The 21,959-nt window shown below is 49.4% G+C and overlaps 2 protein-coding genes and 1 long non-coding RNA gene across 8 annotated transcripts in view; 1 reads left to right on the forward strand and 2 right to left on the reverse strand.

Annotated features, from left to right (window-relative positions):
• LHPP (phospholysine phosphohistidine inorganic pyrophosphate phosphatase) overlaps window positions 1-15,258 on the reverse strand; it is a 55,436-nt gene extending 40,178 nt beyond the window's left edge. For 4 of the 5 annotated variants that reach the window (XR_007708555.1, XR_004778800.2, XM_035547724.2 and 1 more), the window contains exons 1-3: window positions 15,105-15,256; window positions 2,794-2,981; window positions 2,020-2,173 (exon numbers count right to left, since the gene is read on the reverse strand). Coding sequence is in view for 3 of the 5 variants with exons in the window: in XM_035547724.2 (XP_035403617.2) it covers window positions 2,020-2,173; window positions 2,794-2,981; window positions 15,105-15,250 (488 nt within the window). In the remaining 2 variants the exon portion in view is untranslated. Of the gene's footprint in view, window positions 1-2,019; window positions 2,174-2,793; window positions 2,982-15,104 lie in introns of all 5 variants that reach the window. The other variant, XM_035547721.2, reaches the window with a different exon arrangement.
• Window positions 10,035-14,883, reverse strand: LOC118248601 (uncharacterized). Of its 2 annotated transcripts, none has more exons than XR_007708556.1 (5): window positions 14,420-14,883; window positions 11,828-11,948; window positions 11,121-11,717; window positions 10,813-11,004; window positions 10,035-10,491 (listed from the first exon to the last, which is right to left on the reverse strand). It is a non-coding gene; the product is annotated as an uncharacterized LOC118248601 (long non-coding RNA). The 2 variants fall into 2 exon arrangements; XR_004778802.2 differs by having other exon boundaries at window positions 11,121-11,299; window positions 14,420-14,542.
• Window positions 15,259-18,157: 2,899 nt separating the features above from the next.
• NKX1-2 (NK1 homeobox 2) lies at window positions 18,158-19,836 on the forward strand. Its single transcript, XM_035547529.2, has 2 exons — window positions 18,158-18,371; window positions 19,283-19,836. The coding sequence occupies exons 1-2, from the start codon at window positions 18,158-18,160 to the stop codon at window positions 19,834-19,836; spliced, it is 768 nt and encodes a 255-aa protein (XP_035403422.2).
• The last annotated feature ends 2,123 nt before the right edge of the window (window positions 19,837-21,959 follow it).

Genomic DNA, 21,959 nt, shown 5'->3' on the forward strand with positions numbered 1-21,959 from the left:
TTAGAACTGTCTACATCAATGAACGACGGAATAAATATTTTTATATGCATGGGGTACAAAGGCATTTTTGCATTGCTCACGCTGCCAATCTTAAACAAAGGTTTATTCTATATTTATCTTTGAAAGACAGTATTATGTGACACAAAACTTGGTTATTTTACATACATTAGCTATTATGGTGTTAGCTCATATCATTTTCTCCTTACCCTTCTAACCAAAAAATTGCAAAGATTTTTTCCCCACGTTACAGGATCAGAGCGTGCAAGTGTGAGGTATGGAAACACGTTGGATTTAACTGCTCCTTCCCGCTGTTAAATTCTACCCTGCTGGATCAATAATCCACAGACTAAGAAGGGCTTTCATGCCCATTATGGTCTATTGAACCACTGAAAAAAAGTCGTTACGGTTTCCTCAAACTAAACACGTGTATTCTTTTTTTAAGCCCATACACTGGTCAACAGATAAGAATAACTCCTCCAAGGCTATGGGGATTTGTCATTATTCAGCACTGCCATTAATAACCACCTGTTTAAAATCTCAGAATACATCTAACTGAATTGTTTTTACTAAAACATCCAAATCCCCTGACTGGACTTTTCCTGCCTATGAAAACAGGCATTCAATATTTACTTTTGATGTTCAGGGTATGAATTAAAAATCTCTCTGCATATTCAAGCTATCAAAACAACCAATTTGACAGTTGCAAAATCAGATATGCTTTTTATGCAGTCTTCCTCATACACACCAACCTAGCCATCTCAGTACATCCTTGGGCTCTCCCCTTAGGTCTTCTCAGCCCCCACACTTTGATCACAGCCAGATATCCCCCATCTGTACGTCACTTTGGGTGGAGTTTGTGCACTGCAGCTAATTTCATAAAATGGCAGCGTTTCCATGTTAGCAGACGAAAACTCTCCTGGCTTATTACTTATGTACAGCAACTCTCAAGCCACCAGCAGAAAACGGCTCCCTTATGTACAATGTTTTCATATATGCAAATCGATCTGCAGGGCGCTATTGCCACCTTTCAGAGACAGCACCTTTAAGTACAATTCAAACAGCATGGAGCCATTTACGTCACACAGCCACATCCAGTACCACATCTCAACTGCTATAAACGTGGGCAGGATTTGAACCCAGAAGAGGAATTCAGGCTCACTGTCGACTGATGGAGAATTTTCTGGACCACCTGATCCTCCGCGCCGTTAGTAACTTCAGATGCTGGAAGGTTAAACTGCATCAGTAATCCAGACTCATCTTTAAAGAAAAAGTTCTCTTCCTAGTGACTTACAAAACTACTGCTATTTGACCCTCCCACCACCACCTGCAAACGTGTGGATTGTTTCATTGAGGTCTAGCTCACTCTTGAATGCTGACTTTGAAGGATGGGAGGCTAGAATTTGTTGTACTTATACAACAGGGTGTCTCCAGGTTTTCTAAAGGCTGCTACAATTCCTCCTCAGAGCAGCAGCTACAATTCTCATCTTCTGAAACACACCCACACAACTGCTCACTCTGTACCGACTGCAGAAAAATGGCCATCAGCAGCTGAACTTCACAGGATGCCCCCTGCAGCACACCAGAGACCTACAGATGAGTATTTCCTAAGTCAGCTATAGGATTCAGCACAGCACACCGAGTGACTTCCAGTGCTCTCTGCAAAGCTGCATCTGCGCAGGGCTGAAATGGATCTCATCCCAGTGAGCACTGCATCCATACCACCTAGTTTTAGAAATCTAACTCAGCATAACCTCCTGAGTTTCTCCTTACATCCCTGGAAAGTCTACAAACAAGTGACTTGGGACAGGAAGCCAAATTCGATGACTGAATTACCTACCCACTGAGGATCTTTCATTGACAGCTACCTGGGCAAATCAGGTCTAAACACATTGACTGACTGCTTAAAAGTTGGCAGTGTGAATGCCCACACCAGCATCTGGCTTCCACTACGTACCAAGGTACTGGGTGAAATGTAAAAACGTACAGACTAGAGAGAGAAGCAAAAAGTGCTCAACTCACCCTCTTCCAAGGGAGATCAACACAGGCTTCTCCAATCCAATCAGAACTCGGAAAGCTTCATTAACGTTTGCGTAGGAGAAGTTTTCTGCTGCATCCCCAACAACCACACAGTTTGGGTTTGTTTTATCAATCTCAGCAAATTCAGGGACGAGATCTAAAGAAAAAAAAATACAAATCCCTTACTGTTACATATCCCATTGGAACTGATGGCTTGCTCCTAGATTCGTGTTTCCTTTCACTCGTTGCTTGAAACATTAATAAATAAATAAATAAATCCAAGTCTGAATCAACTGTTCTTCAGCCCCCTTCTGTTCCTGACCAGATCCTTATATTCACCTCAATGAAGAGGTGAAAACCATTTCCCACCCTTGCCTGAGCACCCACTTCTAAGTGGCTCATTACAGCCAGGCATCTACACCTGGAGCACAATGACGTACTCACTTGGGGCTAGCCTGTGCACAGGTAAGTTTGCTCTTTACCTCCCCATTATTTACTGTTCATAAAAGAAAACCCTTCAAAAAGAGGCCTCCCTGTCTGTTGTTCTGCCAAGTCACTCTACCAGCCTACCACCTCTAGGTGTCTTCACCATACCACTGATGGAGATCTCACCCAGGCCACACCATTAAGTTTATTCCAGAGTCTCGTGACGTAGGAAAGAGTAGGAACATCACAGCTGGGAGCAGTTCCCCTCAGCACGCTGCTCTATCGCAAATCCCCACATCCCTCTGGGTTGTCCCCACCCAAGCCCCAGTGTCTGCTGCAGCATTGTCCCACCGTCGTGAACGAGCAAGTGTGGCCTCAGTCCACGCTCCTTCAAGAGGCGGCAGGCTGCTGGTGCTGGGGCAGTGACTTCGGCCACGGAGATATCAAAACCCAATCCCTGGAGCTTCTTCACAAACTTCTCTCGGGTCGCTTGTGTTTCGTTAGTGCAGAACCGCAGCTTTAGACCAGATGCTTTGATCCTGTTGTGTAAAAGCAGCAGAGGGGTTAATTGCACATAGAAAAGGAGGTGGGAGTACCAGCTTTGCTATCCCACATCTAACATGGTTAATTGCAATAAAAATGCAACTATGAAATGCCAGAACAGGAGCATAGAATGGGCAGGATTGGAAGGGACCTCTGAAGATCACCTGGTCCAACCCCCTGTTGGGCAGGACCACCTAAAACACATCGCGCAGGATGGCATCCAGGTGGATTTTGGGTATCTCCAGAGAAGGAGACTCCACAGCCTCTCTGGACAACCTGTTCCAGTGCTCTGTCACCCTTACCATGACCAAAGCATCCCTAAAATACATTGAATTGGAGTATTACAAGTTCCACGTGCAGAGCACCTGCCATGAAATGTGCCTTTCTTGAAATTCCCTAGAATTCCCAATCAGAAACCCCCAAATCCAGTTAGTGTTAGACCAGTCCATGGATGTACACACATGAACCACACAGCCATGAGTAGAGTATCTGGAGCAATACCACTGGCTATGAGCATTTTGACTGGGATTTCCACCTGTCCACTTACTGGTCGTCTGCTGCAGTGGATCAGTGTTTATGCGAGACGTAACAGCGGTTTTGCACTTTTGCAGACTCCAAGTAAGAGGCCAGCTAGTTGCATCATGCTACAAGAATGATGCTTTTATCAACACAGGGATGGCTTCAGTCACATTTATCATGCAATCTCTCATAAAACACCTGTGCTGCTATTTGTTGAGTAATCCTGAAAAACAGTGCACTTCCATTGATTTATTAATAAATGTTTACAGATAAATATTTTTGACTTCTCAAGGAAAAAAAAGGAAACACAGCCTGAGGTGCCCAGAGCCAAGGACACCCCTCCTGTGGATCAGTGCTCTGTGATCTCATGCAAGTCCTCTGCCTCAGCAGTTTTGGTTCCCCCCCTGCAAACAAGGGTGCTAACAGCACACATGGCACAGTGCTTCAACACCTACAGAAGAAAATTTAGCTACTTCATCTAGTTATCATCATACAGGAAACAAAACATTATTTCTAACCATTCTTCACTGCACTGTGCCAGAATCATTTCACAGTGCCAAGCTAATGACTGAGCTGTAGTGAGCCACTGGGGATGTCATGAAAAGGCCTCTGCTCCGAAGATGAGTTGTCTGCCTTTTGGAGAACCGTTGTATTTCAATGTGGTTGTGACAAAACAGAGACCTTTAAAACGTATCTCAACGCTTTGCCTAACATTTGTTAGTTTTAGTGTGAATAGGTACAGAGGCTTATAAATTCTTACTAAAATATTACTACATTTCTTTGTGTTAGGATGAAAAAATGTTTTCTACTAGGAAATTCCCTGCATTGATTCTCAAGACAACAAAATGTGTGGGTTCCTTTTCTAGGGAAGAGGATCCCAACAGGTTGGTGTAAACACCAAAATCGCCTTAAGATAACGTATCCAATGGAGACTTTCCATCAAACAATTCTTAGAAATCCAGTCCTGACCCAGAGAGTCCCTTGTGCTCATTAAAGCTGCGTGCCAATGTCTTCTTCAGTAACACAGGTGATTCATTTCTTTCTTATTATTTGTCTTTCCTAATCATAGGTATGTGAATTATCAATTACACTTAGTGGTTAATTGCCCTTCATAAAGATAGCTTTCTATTTTAAATTAGGCAGTTAATATATTGTAACTAATAGCATCCACTTGTACATTATAAATATATCTTCATTGATTGGAGCAGTGAATGTGAGATTCGCTCACAAGTTAATGAAGCAATTGAGTGAAGAAGTGCAGGGTGTACCCAGGGAATAATTATTGTTAATGAATTATGATGTGACCTTCTCAGAACAATGAACAATTGGTGTGACAGTGAGATGACAGTATTCCACATCTGTTATTCAAAACACGGTTTCAGCTGTAGTTAAAAAGCAAAGCAATGTAATTTGGATACATAAACTTTAACAAAGTGTGTTGTGGTTAAAAAAATCTTATTCCAATGGCAAAGCCTATCTCCACGCTCTTAGGCAAAAAATCCCATAATTCATGATTGTCTGAAAACAGACATTTGTTGAAGAAGAATCTATTCTCTCTCTTCTCAAAGGTCAATTAAATGAATTCAGGAACAACACTAACCATCGAGTTGTACAGACAAATAAATGTGCCCTCACATGTCATCTTGGTGAAAGCAAAGAGTGTGTTTTCCTATACTACTATAATTTAACTCCCTTTTCAGAATTTTAGATGAAAACCATAGTTATACTTCTGAAAGGCATGTCCAAAGTGGAAGTAGTTGAACATATCCCAGACTGCTTCAAGCCTTAGTGACCACCAGCAATTGTCACCTCAAAAAATGAGCTCAGTAAATTAGTCGTACCAAGTAAGGTCTAGAAAAAATTCCGCCAAGTTGGTCAGAAAATCGTTCTTTGGCTGAAACAACTCTGAATAGTACCCTGGAACACTAAACAAAAGAAAGTCAAAAAAAACTCCTTACTCTACAAAGAAGAGTTATTTCTACAAAAATACCTTTTCAATGAAAACTCACCTGTGCTTTCAAAGTTGGAATCTCTGAAAAAAAAACACAAAACCCTCTGCTAGCTTTCTGCCAAATCCTTACACAACAGTTGCACCCGCTGGTAACTGCATGATTACACAGACGCCAGGACCAGTCCATCCCTCAGTGCTCAGCACACAGACCGTGACCAGAGCCCACAGGCCACTGCTGTCAGCAAACAACCATTAACTCGGAGCTTAAAGAAACAGGGAGAGCATTGAACGACAGCTCTGCGTGGGGGAAATCCTAGATCCGCTCACATTTATAGCAAAACTCTCCATCAGTTTTCATTGCCAGGCTTTGCCCCAGGAGAAGCTGAAAGAGACAGCCTGAAGGTCTGTCTAGCAGAAAGGGGATGCCTTGCAAAGCGAGTCAGTTCTTCACAGCAAGCCCTGAGCTTCTGAGGTGGCGCAGCAACCGGTGTGCACGGTGTAAGACACGGATGAGCAGGTCACTGCAACGCCTAGTGCTAGATTGTGCTAGATTGTGGGGAAGCTGGGAAAAAAAGTACAAATCTGTGATGTGATGACTTATTTGGTAAGTAGATACCTGCAAGTACAGAGGAATGAGATAACAGCAGACGAAGTACCTAAGAGAGATTCTGCCCAGATCCCCACGGTTACAGTTAGCAGCAGCACCACAGCAGAATGGCAGGCACATTCTGTGAACCCTGTCAACGCGGCCTTCAACAGCCTCCATACCTCACAGCTGCGATCCAGATCCCAGAAGTCCCCCAAATCAATCCTAATCAGGGTGCAAGCCGAGCACGTACACGGCAGTGCTTCACCCCGTGCTGCTGAGGCCCGTGGACACGCCGGTGCTGCTGGGCAGGCCCCATATGCCCGTCATGGCACCGCTCCCATGAGCAGAGCAGGCAAGAGGCCGCACGGCGAGGCTGTGCCACCACATGGGTGCTGAGCAAAGCAGCCCACAGAACTTCCAGGCCCCAAATCGTAAACAGGCAGAACTAAAACCCCAACAGGTGGCTCAGGAGAGGTTCTCCTAAGCCTCACCACAGGAGGGATTTAAACCCGCTCCGTACTGAAACAACCATTTGGTCGCCCACACAATCCCTAAATCTGGAACTGGGGGCTCCCGCTCAGCGCCAAGCACACCGTGAGGGCACAGAGGTAGGAGATACGGAGATGAGGTTTTTAATTTCAGCCCAGCACCATCCCTCACGCCGCGCCAGCTCTTTGAACTGACCTTTACCTCATCCTGCCGGAGCGGGACAAGACGCTGAGTGACAATGTCCCACAGTGCAATTACCATGCGTCAGATGAGCCGGTCCCTTACAAATCACCTCGAACTTTACACATCTGCTGGCTGTCAGCATCTGCCAGGTTCACTCACCCGAAAATAATGAAAAAACTCTCATTATTGTTCCATAACAGGTAAAGTGTTAGGACAATTATTAGACATCCTGGCTGACCTTGTGCAGACAACCAACTGCCCTTGCCAACCTTTACGGGCAGACTTTGGGCATATAAAACACAAAAGCCGTTCTTTTAGGCAACGCAGAGGTTGTGACACCAGCAGGAAGAGAAACAGCCCTAGGATCCAGACTGAAAGCCATCACTCCTTACATTCATGTTGTCTTGCAAATGGCAGAAGAAACTAAGGATGTGGCGTGAGGCTAAACTTCAGACTTCCCCTCGCTGACCACCCGCCCCGTGTCGCAGCCAGGGTTTGTCCCACCAGGAGGGCTGGGCAGCAGCCAGCAGGCTCCTGTGCACACGGGCAGGGTGGCAGAAAGCCACATCCTGCAAGAGGCAGCAGCCTGAGCCCGGCAACTGGATTTGGTGTTGTACAATGGGTTTGGAGGAGTGCAGGTTGTGAGATTTCAGGAACTGGCTTTCTATCTTGCCTTTAGTTGTTCAGAGGTTTTTTAGTTTGAGAGAAAAGAAAGCGTACTGAGTGCTGGTGCTCTTCGACTCTTCGCATGCACAAATACCTGTGTTCTTCCGTGTGAACCTGTCACCACTAACACCATCCCAGACACAAGGGAAAACAACAGCACCAGACAGCTACTTGAGAACAAGCAGCAAACTAAAACCAGAACTCATGCAGGAATGCCCTCCGCATGGGCCAGGGTGCTGGTGCTGCAGGTACAACATCTCCTGTCCAGGGAACTTTCTGTTTTAGTTGCAAAGTTGGGAAACCTCCTGAACAATATTATTTTTTAAAGCAATCTCCCCTTTCTAAAAAACATAATGAAGTAATGAATTGAGTTTTCCAAAGCAAAAAAAAAAAAAGGCAAAGCAGAGTGCTGAGGAAAATCTAGGTTAACTGAGCGTTGCCTTGATCTAAGTTCTTAGACAGCGCTACAAGGAAATACTCAGTTTGCCTCTGCTATTGACACACACCAGTGTCTACTACTCAAATGCCATGGCTGTCCAGGAATGCTCTCAGGAACCCGGATCATACTTTATAGCCCATCCATACCACTGATTCCAGAGCCACTGACACCAGGTCTATAAAAAATCCCCCCATGATCATTTTTAAGCAGCTAAAAAGGAATGATTTCCTTGAGTGCTGGCTGTTGACCATTCTTACTGGCAGCATTTGATTAGATTTTAATCATTGAATCATATGTAAAGACTCATTTAGAAAGAACACCATTGGTACCTGGTATAGCCAAGCTCACTAAAACTCCTGATCTCTGGTGGTCCACCTTTCTGCTCCACATTGCGATGCTGGCCTTACAAATCCTTATGCATTGCATTTTTTGGCCCAGCTCCCCTTGCATTTCTGTGTCTGAAACACATCTCTACGTCTGCCATCTTATGAGCACAATTTCCTCCCCAGGTCCATGTGGCTCGCCTCTCCATATAAAGTAGATAATTTGGAGGGAACCCAAAGAAGGGATTAAGAAGGGATTAAGAAACAGAAGGGCATTACCTTTGAACAGGAATGAAGGCAGATTAATAGGTGCATCAGAAGAAGCCAAAAGAGAGGCAAACATTACTTAAGGGCACCATTAAAAAACTAAAGTCTCTGGAAACTCCAGTTGGAGACACTGCTTGATAGAAAAAAATTAAACCATTGAATTGGTATTTGACGTAAAATTGAAAAGACTACCAATGCCTTTATTTATTTAATACTGATTTTGTAAAAGTAGAAAGAGATACAGAAACTCCCATATCACAGCAGACACAAAGTCCATCTTGTCCAAAACTCTCCACAAAGGCTGCCTTTTTGATGCATAGAACTACAGCCGGATACCAGAATTAGTGAATGAGTTACTTGATACTATAAATCATATTCCACCTGCCTGAACAGAAGGGCACTGATGTGTAGACAACAATATGCCACAACAGTGAAATCTAGAAATAGGTGAAATCAGAATTAAGAAATAATTTGGAGGGAATCTGTAGGAAGGAAGCACAGAGCGAAATATAAGCAAATGCATACAAGATGCATTTAACTGCCGTGGATTCCTAAGGTAGCTTAAAGTGTTCCAACCAGCAGACCCAGATTACAACCACACTGCAGGAACTGAATGAGGGCTCCTATGTCATCTTACAGTGGCTGGCTGGTTATTGCACCATACCTACACAATCTTGTAACAAAAGTAAACTGGTAGACTTAAAATACTTGGTAATTCTCCACTTTGGAGTTGTGAAGAAAAAAAAATCAGTTTTTTGGGGTTCAGATAGCATGAACAGCTCTGGAATACATTTATTTGCAGTAAGCAAAACATTTTCGTGGACATTAATCATACTCCAATAGCTTTAACTCTTTGCCAAAAGCAGTTATTTTGCCTCTGAAGCCACTAACTATTTCAATAAAAGCCCAGTCAAAACCAAGCTATCTTCATCATACTTTTACTCTGTATACAAATATCATCTGTAAATAACTGATTCTATGCCTAGAAAAAAAAAAAAGAAATTGTCTAAAGGTTTCATTTAGCTTATTTTATTTTATTTTATCAATAAAGAATTCACTCTCACGTGCTTTGCACACTACTTGAGAAAGTGCCATACTATTTCATGGCAATAGCTCAAAGAGCAAACTGCATTCCAGCAAATTTAGTGTGATTTTAATCTGGAAGTGATCCACTGTTAATGATACAAACACATGCAGGTATAAGCTGCCCCAAGGCAAGGAAAACACAGCTGATCTTCGTTAGATAGCCGCAGAATCTCTTGGCTGACTTTTGCACCTTCCGCTGCACTTGGAAGCAGCAGCAGAGCTAAGAACTACTCCTCCTAGCTCATCACCTGCAAAGACAGCATGCAATTTTAATGAAGACCTTTAGGCCTAAGTACGGGTGATATTGGTGAGGATATGCAAAGAATTGGGCTGGATTCTTAAGACTCCAGACTGAGTTTGCCAAACATGAAAGACAGGGAAAAAAAAAATAAATCAAACAATACGGCAGTGGTAAACTGAGACAAGGCTCAAGTTCTAAAGCACAGAGTGAGGCAAAGGGCTGCTTATCCATTCCAGGATTAATTGGTATTTATATGAGGTGGTAGAAGAACAAGTGCCGTTACTCAGTGGGTATCACAGTAATATCTTCTATTATTCTTTATTGGTAAATATTTGTATGCCACATAATTGTGCTGATGGACAGTAAATAGCTGAAGACCCCAGAGGTTAATGATGTTTCAACTCCAAAAGTGCAAGCACTTATTCATGCAATTTCCACAGGCAGCACTTGCTTGGAGTATCTACATCTTCGGGGACAGATATTTTTAAAATAATAATGAACACTGCTGATTAGGGAAGAAAACACAGGTTTGGAAAGTCCAGTGCACTAAGAAACCTGGGGCCACAGACTGCTGTGGGGCTACGAACAACTTTACAACCACTGAGGATCCATTCCTGGCTCTGCTTCTGGCTCTGCCAGTGAACAGCTGCACAGCTACACAGAACTTTTTCATCCTTTTGTGTCTCTGCGGCTTCATCTAGAAAGGGCGGGTGATAACACTCAGCCTCCTTTGGGATCCGTGGATAAAATCTGCTAACAGAATTAAGCATAAAGACAAGTGAATGGATATTTACCCCAGAGTTTGTACAGTTTATTTGAAAGCCTCTTTCTAGGACTCCTTTGCTGCAGCGTGTAGCAAACGTGGAAACTTTGCACGTCTGCAGCACACTAAGCCATGCTTGGGTTACCTTCTGTTGCAACAAAGATTTCTTACTCCTGGTCCCACACATCCTTCAGATGGCTCTTTGTAAACCCACAACTGTCCCACCCGAACCCCCGCAAGCTGAATTGCTTTACAGTCCCCGTTCCGCTTGTTCTCCTCACAATCTTCGCCTTGTTCGCCTCTCCAGGTACCTCGTTTTAACACGGCTGATCAGCTGCTCCACAGCCTCCCTGCGCCCCGGATTTCCGCTGCTCTTTTCAAGACCCGGTGGAAGGCTGTGCTCGCAGATGCACAATCCTGGCCGAACAACAGGATGTTGTAAATGTCCAACCACTGCGTGCTTTTCATATGGATATGCTAATGGGCACGCTATCAGCACACAGCTGTAAATGCAAATAACAGAGCTCAGGCTGGGCATCTTTTATGGATGTTTAACCACCTTCTGTCTTGTAAGAGACCAGCTCCCTACTATTTGGGAGATAAAAAGCGAATAGCTCACCTCATGTCAAGGCTGTGTAAATCAATTAAGACAACAAGAGCACGGCGCAGAGGCACTGTTAAGGCTGGCTCCAACAGAAGTCTTTAAGTCACCGATGGGCTCTCTCATCTGCTACAAACACCACCGCGGTGTCTGCCAGCCATCCGCACACGCTCGGAAGAGACATGCTTCATTCAACTCTTACAAGGATTTAAAAAAATAAATAAATAACAACAACTAATGTATGCCACAGCAAGCTAAACAATCAAGAAATGCTGTGGGTTATAAGCTTTAAAGGGCCAATTTATCTTATCACGCAATTTTTGAATTTTCTAGTCCCCTACAACTCCATTTTCCCCACTCAAAATTAAAAGCAGCAGTCCCTAGTGAGTTCAGTGGCATTTTTGATACCCTGGATTCTGGGTTAAAACTCTGGTGCTAATGTCCTTAGCCACAAGGGTGCCTATCTGCCATGGTTTGGCCAAGTATTCAGGAGGATCCGGATCCACTGTAGTGCTGCTTAAAAGCAGAAGGACATCTGCTTTGTACAACAAATCCTTCTATGGCTCTTCCTTTTGGCCTCTGATTCACCAACTTCCTTCCAGTGTATGTTGAATCCTAAAGTATTCCGTGGGTAAAAATTATCAGAGATGCAGGTACATTAGTGAGAAACGAAGCACTCCTGGTTTTCATCACAAGTAATACCAACTTGGATAGTGACTACTGACCTATTCCTTCAGGGGATCTCTAAGGTACAGACAGTATTACTGAATGACATCTTGATCAGGGCGTTTCAGAGTCCATCAGCTTCTTTCGTGGTTGTTCCACTCCATCTGACTGTACTGCTAGCTAAAAACAAAAACAAATGAGAGAAGCGACCGCCTGCAGCCATCCTAAATATAAAGCAGACCAAATTCTGCTGGCAAAAATTACACTGCTACTTTCTCAAACACTAACTGAAATCACTGCATAGCAGAATTTGGCAGAAAACAAGAAAAATAATGCAGCAAATATAGTTTTAGAAGAGCTAAAATGACTTCAGTCCTATGAAGCCAACAGCAAATGAAAATATTTACTTATGTTTTTTATTGGTGCATAGTATACATTGTTACATGAAGTTAATTGCTGTAATGGTGTGGGAGATGATGCAGGAAGACAATCTGAAGGCAACAGGTCAGCCGTCTCTTTATGAGAGTCCATATCCATAGTGTGAATTATCAAAATGGTATTTAAGAGTTATACCAGACATTTAGAATAGATATGCACTAAGAAATTTTAGATGTATCTCTTCACAAAAGATCACATCAATCTGAATTAGTTATAAACTTCCTAGCTATCTGCATTTATGACTGTCTAATTGATACAAAAATGCATTAATTAAAAGAGAGCCACTTTTAGGTTTGATCCATTTGCACGAAACCACCGAGCTGTACTATGGCGCAGACACGCATATAAATGATCAACTGGTAATGGGATAATGAGCAAATAAAGATTTTAAATGGTGCAAGCTAGAACAATTAGCAACCTAATAGGCAGATAAATAAGGCTGCTTGACTTACCCAAGGAAAATGATTATTCTTAACCACTTACATCGAATGACCCGAACAAAATACACTTTTTTTTCCTCCTTCCTGGTGCTTTTCAGTACTCACTCGTGTTGTCCCAGAGATAGGACCTCTCATTGATTCAAACCTTCTAGGAGCCCCTACATGCTTAACCACCCCGTTCCCAGCACGCTCCCTAAGAAATAAGCCCTGTGCTTGGAGCTGCATTGCCAGGCAGGATGGTGGCACAGGGCTGCACACGAGGGCACCGCGCTGTCCCCATCCCCGCTCACCAAACCCTGCCCAAACGAACGCAGCTCTCCTCTCCCAGCATCTCCCAGCCCTCCTTGAAGGTGCCCTGAAGCCCTGGCCGCATCAGGCAAGCAGACAGGTCGAATTAGCTGCTGAGATGCAGAACCCCCTAAAAGCAATAAGGGCTAGATGCTTCCAGTATTTCACGAGAAAGCCATTAATATCTTGCATTTAGCCCAAGGCCAGAGCTTTCCTGTTGTTTCAACAGCACATTTCTGGCATTGCCCTGAGTTAAACTGCAGTTTATGTTGCCTCCATATGGGAAGTTTCAGCAAATGCAGTGACAGTTAGTAAATAACAGTCTGCAACCTGACCAAAAATAAAGTTTAAAAACCCAGGAGAAACAAACAATATGTCAAAAACATCTGGGGATCTGTAATACAGATATTATTAAGTACATCCTGGTTTATAAAGAAATGATCTGCTTGCAGACAGTAATTATACGGCTGTTGTTATTTATGTTTATTATGGCCATGCCTGAATGCCTCAGCTACAATCAGGGCTGCCCTGTGCTAAGCACTGCACAAACTCAGCCCAAGAGAGAGGCCCCCAAAGCGCTTACAGTCTAAAGAAACAAAAATATAAAACCCCCATTTCACCAAGGGGGCAATGAGCCACAGGGCAACAAAATCATTTTATCACAGGCATGCAGAAAGTTTCTGGCAGAAGGAACCAAGCAGCTTCTCTGCAAGACAAAGGATGCTGCAGATGATGGAGAAAATAAAGCAAAATTAATCTGTGGCTCTGGCACCCTTACTGAAGGGTTGTGGGCACGTGTGCCCCTCCTCTGCCCGAGCAGGTGTTGCTGAACACGCAGCCTCGACCAGCCACAGCCTCCTGCATGGGTGACTCGAGCCCATGGCAGCTTTCTGCCTGTGCACGCCCCGTTTGTTGTGCTACAGCAAGCTTTGGGACCCCCTTCTTCAGCCTGCGGAGGGGAACCACCGCAGCACGCAGGAGCCCAGCAAAATAAGCAGAAAGTGCCACTCAACGAGACGTGACAGAGTGCTGTCACAGGGAGGTGATAGGATGCTGCACGAGGGAGAGCAGGAGCTCCTTCACCGGCAGGCTGTTGGCTGCAGCAGCATGGAAACAATGTCACTGGGAGTATTTGAGCGAGATGAGAAGGGAAACCAGGTTAAGTTTAACCCTGGCAGAGGTCGCATCCAGAACCACCTACCTCTTTACAGTCAGCAAACAGGCTGCCCTATGCTTCAGGGGATACAAAAGCTTTTATTTTACTACCACCTTTTTCTTCTAGGATCCATTCTGAATCCAGCACCTGTAGCACGGCTACAGAAAAACATGAGGACAGAAACCACGCTGTGATGTTGTGTACAGAGAACACTGAGGAATGGAGACAGAAGCAACTCATGGAAAACCCACAAAACACAGGATTCTAATACTAGGTCTTTACAAAAGCAACTTTTTCCCCTTCCTAGTATCACCAACTTCACTGCTCACCTGCTAGCCTTCCCAACACCGCTGCTCCCTCCGAGGCTGCTGGTGCCAGCGGAGCACCACAGCGGGGCTGCGGAGCCTCAACAAACCTTAAACTTGCCTCAAACGCTGCTTTCTGGCAGTGCTGCAAAATCTGACTGTGCAGAAGAAAACAGAAGATTCGCCCATTTGCACTGCATGTGCCTGCTGCGTGTACTTCAAGGAATGTGAACAGGGGTCTAATAAAAATGCAAAAGCTGCAAAGACTCCTTGTATTATCAGTGCATCTGGGCCTTTGCCAGTTCTGACTTGTCCATCTCAGTTCCAGCATTTAGGTACATGCTCAACTAGATTCACGTGAGTGTTTTTAGTGATTTCAACATTTCTCGCTGTTCCTTTTCCTGCTGGATCAAGCACTCATCACAGGTGTGTTGGTGCAAGGTGGTCCCAGAGCACACGAGCCTTAGAAGCTCTTGTCAATCGCACTGTCAACATTTAAACGCTGTTTAGTGTTAAAAAAACACCTTGCCGGCCCCGGGCCGTGCAGTGGTGCTTTAGGGCCGGCTCTCGGAGCCTGCCGGCGGCGGCAGGCGCGGAGCTCGCCTCACGCTGCCGCAGCCCCGCCGGGCCCCGCGGCGCTCAGCACCCGCCTCCCCCGTCCCGCAGCTCCCCCCACGGCCCGCGGCCGGCCCGGCAGGGCCCCGCTTACTTCCGCACCGCCTCCGCCGAGCCGGCGATGGGCGCCCCGCCGCCGCCGCCGCCGCTGTCGTAGAGCACCCCGCTGATATCCAGCAGCAACCCCCGCACCCCCCGCGCCCAGGCCGCCATCTTGGCGCCACCATCTTGGGCCGCCATCTTGGCGCCGCCATCTTGGCCCCGCCTCAGCCCGCCCCGGGGGCCGCCGGGCAATGGAGTCCCCTGTTGGAGCCCGGTTTCGTGGCTTTTCTTGCGTTTTTGGTGTCTTTGGAGGCGTCCCAGGCCTTCCTGGGGGCACCCTGGGCTTTGCCCCGGGTCTGTCTGTGGGGAAGGGGCGGCAAGACCCGAGCCTCCCTTGGCAGAGCTCCCCTTCCACAGGGAGGCGCGAGGTGAGACCCCCGAGGGCTGCGGCTGAGCGCCTCAGAGCCCCCACACGTCTAACACCGAGCAAAGCCGGTCCCCAGGGCACCCCGCTGCTCCACAGACGGTCTGCTGGCCCACCAAGCCCCACAAGGCCAGGTCCCCAAGGCGAAAGCATGATCAGCGCTGTGCCTGCCCCAGTGGTGCCGCCTCACGTCTGCCCCGCGCCCCACAGGAGCACCAAGAACAATAATTGTCATTTCGTGGGCAGAACCGAACAGATCGCCTCTGTTTTCCCATCAGTGATAAGATTCTATCAGCGGTGTTCCAGCTTTGCAGACAATACTGTTTTCTCCCTTGATAAAGTCCGAATGCCGCCTTATTGCTAATACTATCAATAGCGCGCCGTGACACGCGGAATACATCAGGAGCTGTGCTGGAATTACAGTCCAGTTTGTTTTAAGAAAAGCAGAGGAGCCTTGGCAGCATTGATTTGCATCACCGCGTCTGGAATAGCCTTTGGCTTCTCCTTAAAGATAATATCTAAACTGTGAAATTCATTAAATAGACCCAGAAATGGATCAGGTTATTTAAAACAACATCACTAATAGTGCAATATCTCAGCTGTCTACGCTGATAGTGAACATTGTCTTGGATAGTGTTATCAGTCCAGGACACCCGCTATGAATATTGATCCGCAGCTTGTTACAGCCATCACTTGCCGTCAGGACAGGTCAGGGTTGAAACCCACCTAGCATCAAAGCAATTTAAAGACAGCACTCAGCCTGAATTTTAATGCTCGAGCTGGAAAACAGACCAACTTCAAACAGACTGCTAAAACCAATCCATGAACGTGTGCTTTTTCTGTGTGCCTTTCCATGGGCATGTACATTTGTAGGTCAGCCTCTATGCACGTGTTAACCTGATGATATTTGAAGAAGATGTCTGCTAGCTCACAAATTAATCCCAACACTACAATTTACCTTCTAAGCTCTTGCAGTAGCAATAGCTCAAACAGAAATATTTGCAGTCTCACACAGATCAGATTATATTTTTTCTTCCAAATAAGAAAAATTTCCAGTGCTTCAAAGGCTAACAAGCATCCTTAAAACAAAGTGAGCCACACACCTATTTACCATATCACAATACCTATGATTTTTCCACGTAGTTTGAAACTAGCCCTGTGGCAAACGAAAAGAATCTGGTTTCAAAAATATGAACAGGATATGCATCAAGATTTCACACCCATTTTCTTTATTTGGCATCCCTTTTGAGGTACGCTGTCCAGAAACTGTAACTGTTCCCCTCCCCTTCCCTCTCCTTCTGCACCTCAGGTAACGCTGAATGCACAAGTAACACTGCGCCAGCACACAGCAGAGTGCTTTCCAGCTCCCCACCAGCTTCATTTTCATGCAGGATGCATCCCCAAAACTAAGCTCTATCGGTGTGCAGCTTCAGCGCGTGAACTCCCCAAGACAGGGATCCCTTCTCTTCTCAATCTGTGTGCTGTCCCGTGCCAGAGGCCAGTGCTGAATGGGTCTTTGGATGCTGCCACCATGTAATTGACCAGAGTAGCTATTTGCAATCGCATCTCCCTGCACATCTTCATCTCCTCTCCCAGCTCCCCATTACCCTAATTCCTATGCCCTTGCAGTGACAAATAGAAAGCCCAGTTCTGCTCTCTTTACTCCCGTTCTGCGGCACCTGTTCCCATTGAGCTATGCCTTATTTTTACCTCGAAAGGAACTGACAGCGCCCCTTTGAAGACTGGCGGACACGTTCATTTCAGGGAGCTGAAACTGAGACACCTGCAAACATGAAAAGGGCCACAGCCTTCATCTCCTCCTCAAGTAAAAGCAGGAGAAGCAGCACATTCCCACAGACCGACAGACAGAAGGAACACTACCTTCCCATGCCTCTCCCTGCGGAACAATGCCCTTGTCCACCCCTCACCCTGATTCACAGGGCCAACAGAAAGCAGAAATGCTAAGGAGAGGGAGCGGCATCCCCCCTGAAAGCTACAAAAGTACAGAAATACATTGCCAGCAAGTTTCTAACAAATGTGGGTGACCAGAAGTGGTCGAGGTCCAGGGACTGGAGCAGGGTGGAGAGACCTGACCTGCTGCTGCCAGTCCTATACCAGATAACGGATTAAAGGCAATAGGGCACGCTCCCAGCGCAGGCACGCCTCGCTTTCCCTGCCCACGCCAGGGCTGAACTGCAGGATTTAGGGCCGAGAGCCTGACCCAGGCAGCCCCGAGCTGACCGCAAGAGAGCGAAGGAAGATGCTCGGGGGCCGGACGTCACCTTCACGCCCCCAAGCGAGCCACCCGGCGGAGGGGCTCTCCCCTACCCCCAGCCCTCCCGCGACCCCCGGGGGCTCTCGCGGGGGGCCCTCCCCAGGCGCGGGGCTCCCCCCGCTCCCCCCGGAGCCCCTCGGCGGGGGAGGGCGGCGCTCGCTGCGCCCCCGCGGAGCTCCGCGCGGCCGGCGGCGGGGAGGGGGCGCGGGGCCGCGTGCCAATGGCTGCGCTGCCCCCTCCTCTGCCCCCACCCCGCCGCCGGCCCCTCCGCCCGGCTTCTCCTCCCCGCCGCTCTCGCTCCGAGCCTCCAGCGCCCCGCCGGCGGCTCCGGGAGGAGGCGGCGGCGGCGGCGGCGGCTCCGCGGCAGCGCTGCCGCCCGCGGGTCCCCGGCGGAGCGGAGCGGGGGATGCCGGAATGCCCGGACGGCGGGGCCAAGGAGCCCCCCGTCCCGCATAGGATCTCCTTCTCCATCCTAGACATCCTGGATCCCCACAAGTTCACCCGGCGAAACCAGGCGGCCGCGGGGAGCGGGGGCGAGCGGGAGAAAAGTTTGGCGAGAGTTGAAGTGGGGACGGGCGCTGCTCGCCACGGGAGCGGCTGGGATAAGCTCGAGGCGGACGGTAGGAACGCGCTCGAGTTTCTCTCGGCGGCGCCGGCGGGGCGAGCAGGTGGCGGGGCCGGGCCGAGCATCCCCCGAGCCCGGCCCCGCTGCGGGGTGGGTGGGGAGGGCGGCGGGGGTCTGGGGGGGCGGGGGGAGGGGGGCGCCTGCCGCCGCCTCGGGGTCCCGGCGCTGGGAAGGAACAAGCTCCGGCCCCGCCGGTTCCAGCCGGGCCCCCCCCGCTGCACCCCGAGCGAGGAGGGGGCGTCCCGGGGCGTCCCGAATCGCCCCCAAGCGGCCGCGGCTTCAGGCGGAGCCCCCCCGGCTCCCGGCAGCGCAGCCCCCCGAGCCCTTACCGGGGCCGGGAGGGGGGTCCCGAGCCCCGGCCCGATCCCGGTCCCCGTCCCGATCCCCCCCGCTGTCCCTGCCGGCCCCCGGGGATTTCTCAGCCCGTCCCCGGCGGAGGATGCCTCAGCTCCCATTGATCGATATCCTATTACTGACTCCCGCCTATCTCCCGCCCGCAGCTTGCAGGTGCCTACTTCAAACCTCCTTCCCCCGGCCTGATCCTAATATTGTTCGATTAAAACTTACCTTTAATAGATGACATCTATCGATCCGGCCCTCGCAAATCTGAAACTCCATTAGCACGGAGATTGGGGGGGGGGGAGGGGGGGAGGAGAGCGGGGAGGGGATTTATTTCGCTTCAGAAGGGGACTTTAATAACTTCTCTTTTAATTGATAAGCAATCCATACCCACACCTCTCCCCATGACCCCCCCAGCAAACGAGACGGCGCCGGGCGGGCTCCATCCCCCCCACCTCCCCGGTCCCCCCGGCAGCGCCCGTCCCCGCCGGGTCCCGTCGGGGGGGCGCAGGGGAGGCTGCCCACCCCCGGCGCTCCCCCCCGACGAGCTCCGCCATCTCCCCGCAGATGCGGAGAGCGGAGCCGAGGCAGCGGCCGAGGAGGGCCCGGGAGCTGCCTGCACGACCCCCGGCCCCGCTCCCGGTCCCGCAGCCCCGGAGGAACCGGGCTCGCCGCGGGGCGGGCGGCGGCGCCGAGCCGAACCGAGCTGCGCCAAACCGCGGCGAGCCCGGACGGCTTTCACCTACGAGCAGCTGGTGGCCCTGGAGAACAAATTCCGGGCCACCCGGTACCTGTCGGTGTGCGAGCGCCTCAACCTGGCGCTGTCGCTCAGCCTCACCGAGACGCAGGTGAAGATCTGGTTCCAGAACCGCCGCACCAAGTGGAAGAAGCAGCACCCGGCCCCCGACGGCTCGGCCGCCCCAGCGCCCCCCAGCACCGCCGCCCGCGGCCCCCCGAGCCCCCCGGCGCGCCCCGCCGCGCCCCCCGGCCGGACTCTGCCCCCCTTCGCCGCCGCCGAGCTCCTCTTCCCGGCCGCCTCGCCCTTCCCGCTGGCCGCCGGCCCCTTCGCCCCCTTCCTGGGGCCCGCGTACCTCGGGCCCTTCTACGGCCCGCACCTCTGAGGTCTCCTGCGGCCCGCACCTCGGGGGTGCCACCGCCGCCGGGCTCCTGGGCGCGCTCCCGATGCACTTGGAGGCGTCGGGATGGAGCTGGCGAGCCTCTAGCCACGTGCCGGTTCCCTCCAGAGCCTTCTCCAAGCTTCTTTTTAAACCGTTCCTTGTCGCCGCGTGGCTTGCCGGCGCATGCCTCGGAGCTGGAGCGCCCAGGAGCTGCGACGCTCGCCACCACCGCCGGGACCCCGCTGCCTCCCATCCGGCTCCCGGGGATGCGAGCGAGCGAGCCAAGACGGCCCCAAGCCTCTGCTGTTGCCCCCGGACCCGGCGGAGCCCCGTGTGCCCCACTTTTTTACACCACTTCACCCGTCGGACCTGAAAACTGCGAGGCGTGCACTCGGTACCCTGCCGAGGAGGGGGTTTTCTTTTGGCCGGAGGGGCAGGGAACCGCAGCGCCGTGCCAGCGGGCGAGGAGCGCAAAGTCTGCTCGGTCAGTGGGAAGGTATTCGATTGCTGCTAATACGCGTCGCCCCTCTGCCTTTCTTTTCAGTCCATTCCCGTTGACTTCAAAGGGTTTAGAGGAGATGTCTAAAGATCGCTCCTCTCGCAGAGAACGGGTGTTCCTGTAAGAACAGCGTTAGCGCCAAATGAGGCAGAAACGAAAACATAAATCAGAGAAAATGATTACATTATTCATTTCTTTAAAAACGGGGCATTTGTGGTAGAAAATAAGTAAAACGCAGAATCTCCCGCATGCAGAGACCTATTTTCCATAACAGAGAAACACATGCTTTTTCTTTTTTCCTTTTTGGAGCATTTCTCAGAAAGGAAAATCATATTTCATCTTCATCGTTACAAGCAGCGGAATGAAAAGGAATTCTGGCTGGGGGCTGATCCCTCCCCGAGCGGCCGGGAAGTAATTGGGTTTAAAAAAAATCCGTCTCGCGTGGTTTCGCAAATTATTGCAACACGCCGCTCCGGAGTGTATCCCCTCGGTCTCACCATGCTTTAAAGTACACATTGGCTCTCCAACCAAAAATCTTAGCTCGTAAATCCTATCCATCTCTTCTTGTGTTTGTCTAAATAAAAAGGTTTGTTTGTTTGTTTGTTTTTTTAAATTATTCAGCATTGAAATGTTTTTCATTGTGCTCAGACAAAGCGCTGTCTGCCCCGTGGGCGGGTGTCCAGGCACCCAGTTCCTTGGGGTGGGGTGGCGAGAGGGGCTCCCTGGGACCCCCTGCCAGCAGCAGCACCCTTAAGTTTTTGGGGCTGAGGCAGGAGCCCGAAAAAAACAGTCCTGGGGCCGGCTCACCCAAGTCACCACAGCCGTCTTGCCAGCCCGAAGAGGAGGCAGCCGGCGTCTTCCCAATTACATGGATTGCTACTAATGAAACCTGAGGTTTGCTTCAGGTCGTGACTTTGGAAGGCATAACTACTGCAGGAATGTACTTACTTGCAGGTTAGTTAAAGTAACTTTTTAACTCTAATTGGACTTCAGTTGGAGTTGCAAAAGCCGGGGTCATTACGGCGGCGCAGCGCGCATCCAGCGCTGCCCACTTGCCGGCCAAAGATCCAGCAGTCGCGGCCAGCCGAGGCGTCGGGGTGCAACGCTGCCAGCGGCCCCGTGTCTGGCCAACAGACCTCCAACAGGAGCCCAAGTCCCACAGGAAGAGAAGGGTCCAGCAGGTCCTCTGGTCCGCGCTCTTCGCCACAGGTTCGGGGTGACCAGACCTAAATCCTCTTGGTGGCCTTCTACTTGCGATGCTCATCGCTGCGCTCACAGAGCTGAGCTCGTGGGTTCACTGCGAGGCGTTCCCAGAGCACCAGGCAGTTGGTCACCTGTACTGAAATCTTGGGGGGAAATGCCCCGAGCCCTGGCATTCGTCATACAATGAGTTTTCTTCCTTAACAAGTGTAGGTTGTAGCAAAACTAGAGAACATTACAAATACAAACGCAAACGGCATGAATTGATGTGCAGTCCTGCTGTTCGTAAGCCTTCTCAAGGCTCTGTGGTTTGCCAGCAGTTTTGTCTTTGGCACAACACCGTTAGCTTTATGGGAAATGTGAATGCTTGATTCCTGTGCAGGAAAAGGCAGCCTTTCCCACCACTCCATTTAGTCATCTCCATTGA

The sequence above is a fragment of the Cygnus atratus genome, chromosome 7 (assembly GCF_013377495.2).
Source record: "Cygnus atratus isolate AKBS03 ecotype Queensland, Australia chromosome 7, CAtr_DNAZoo_HiC_assembly, whole genome shotgun sequence".
Lineage (NCBI taxonomy): Eukaryota > Metazoa > Chordata > Aves > Anseriformes > Anatidae > Cygnus > Cygnus atratus.

Excerpts from the sequence above, each read along its gene's own strand:
- NKX1-2 (XM_035547529.2), top strand. The coding sequence starts at position 18,158 with ATGCCGGAATGCCCGGACGGCGGGGCCAAGGAGCCCCCCGTCCCGCAT. Across the intron at positions 18,372-19,282 it reads GGATAAGCTCGAGGCGGACG|ATGCGGAGAGCGGAGCCGAG; the intron begins GTAGGAACGCGC and ends ATCTCCCCGCAG.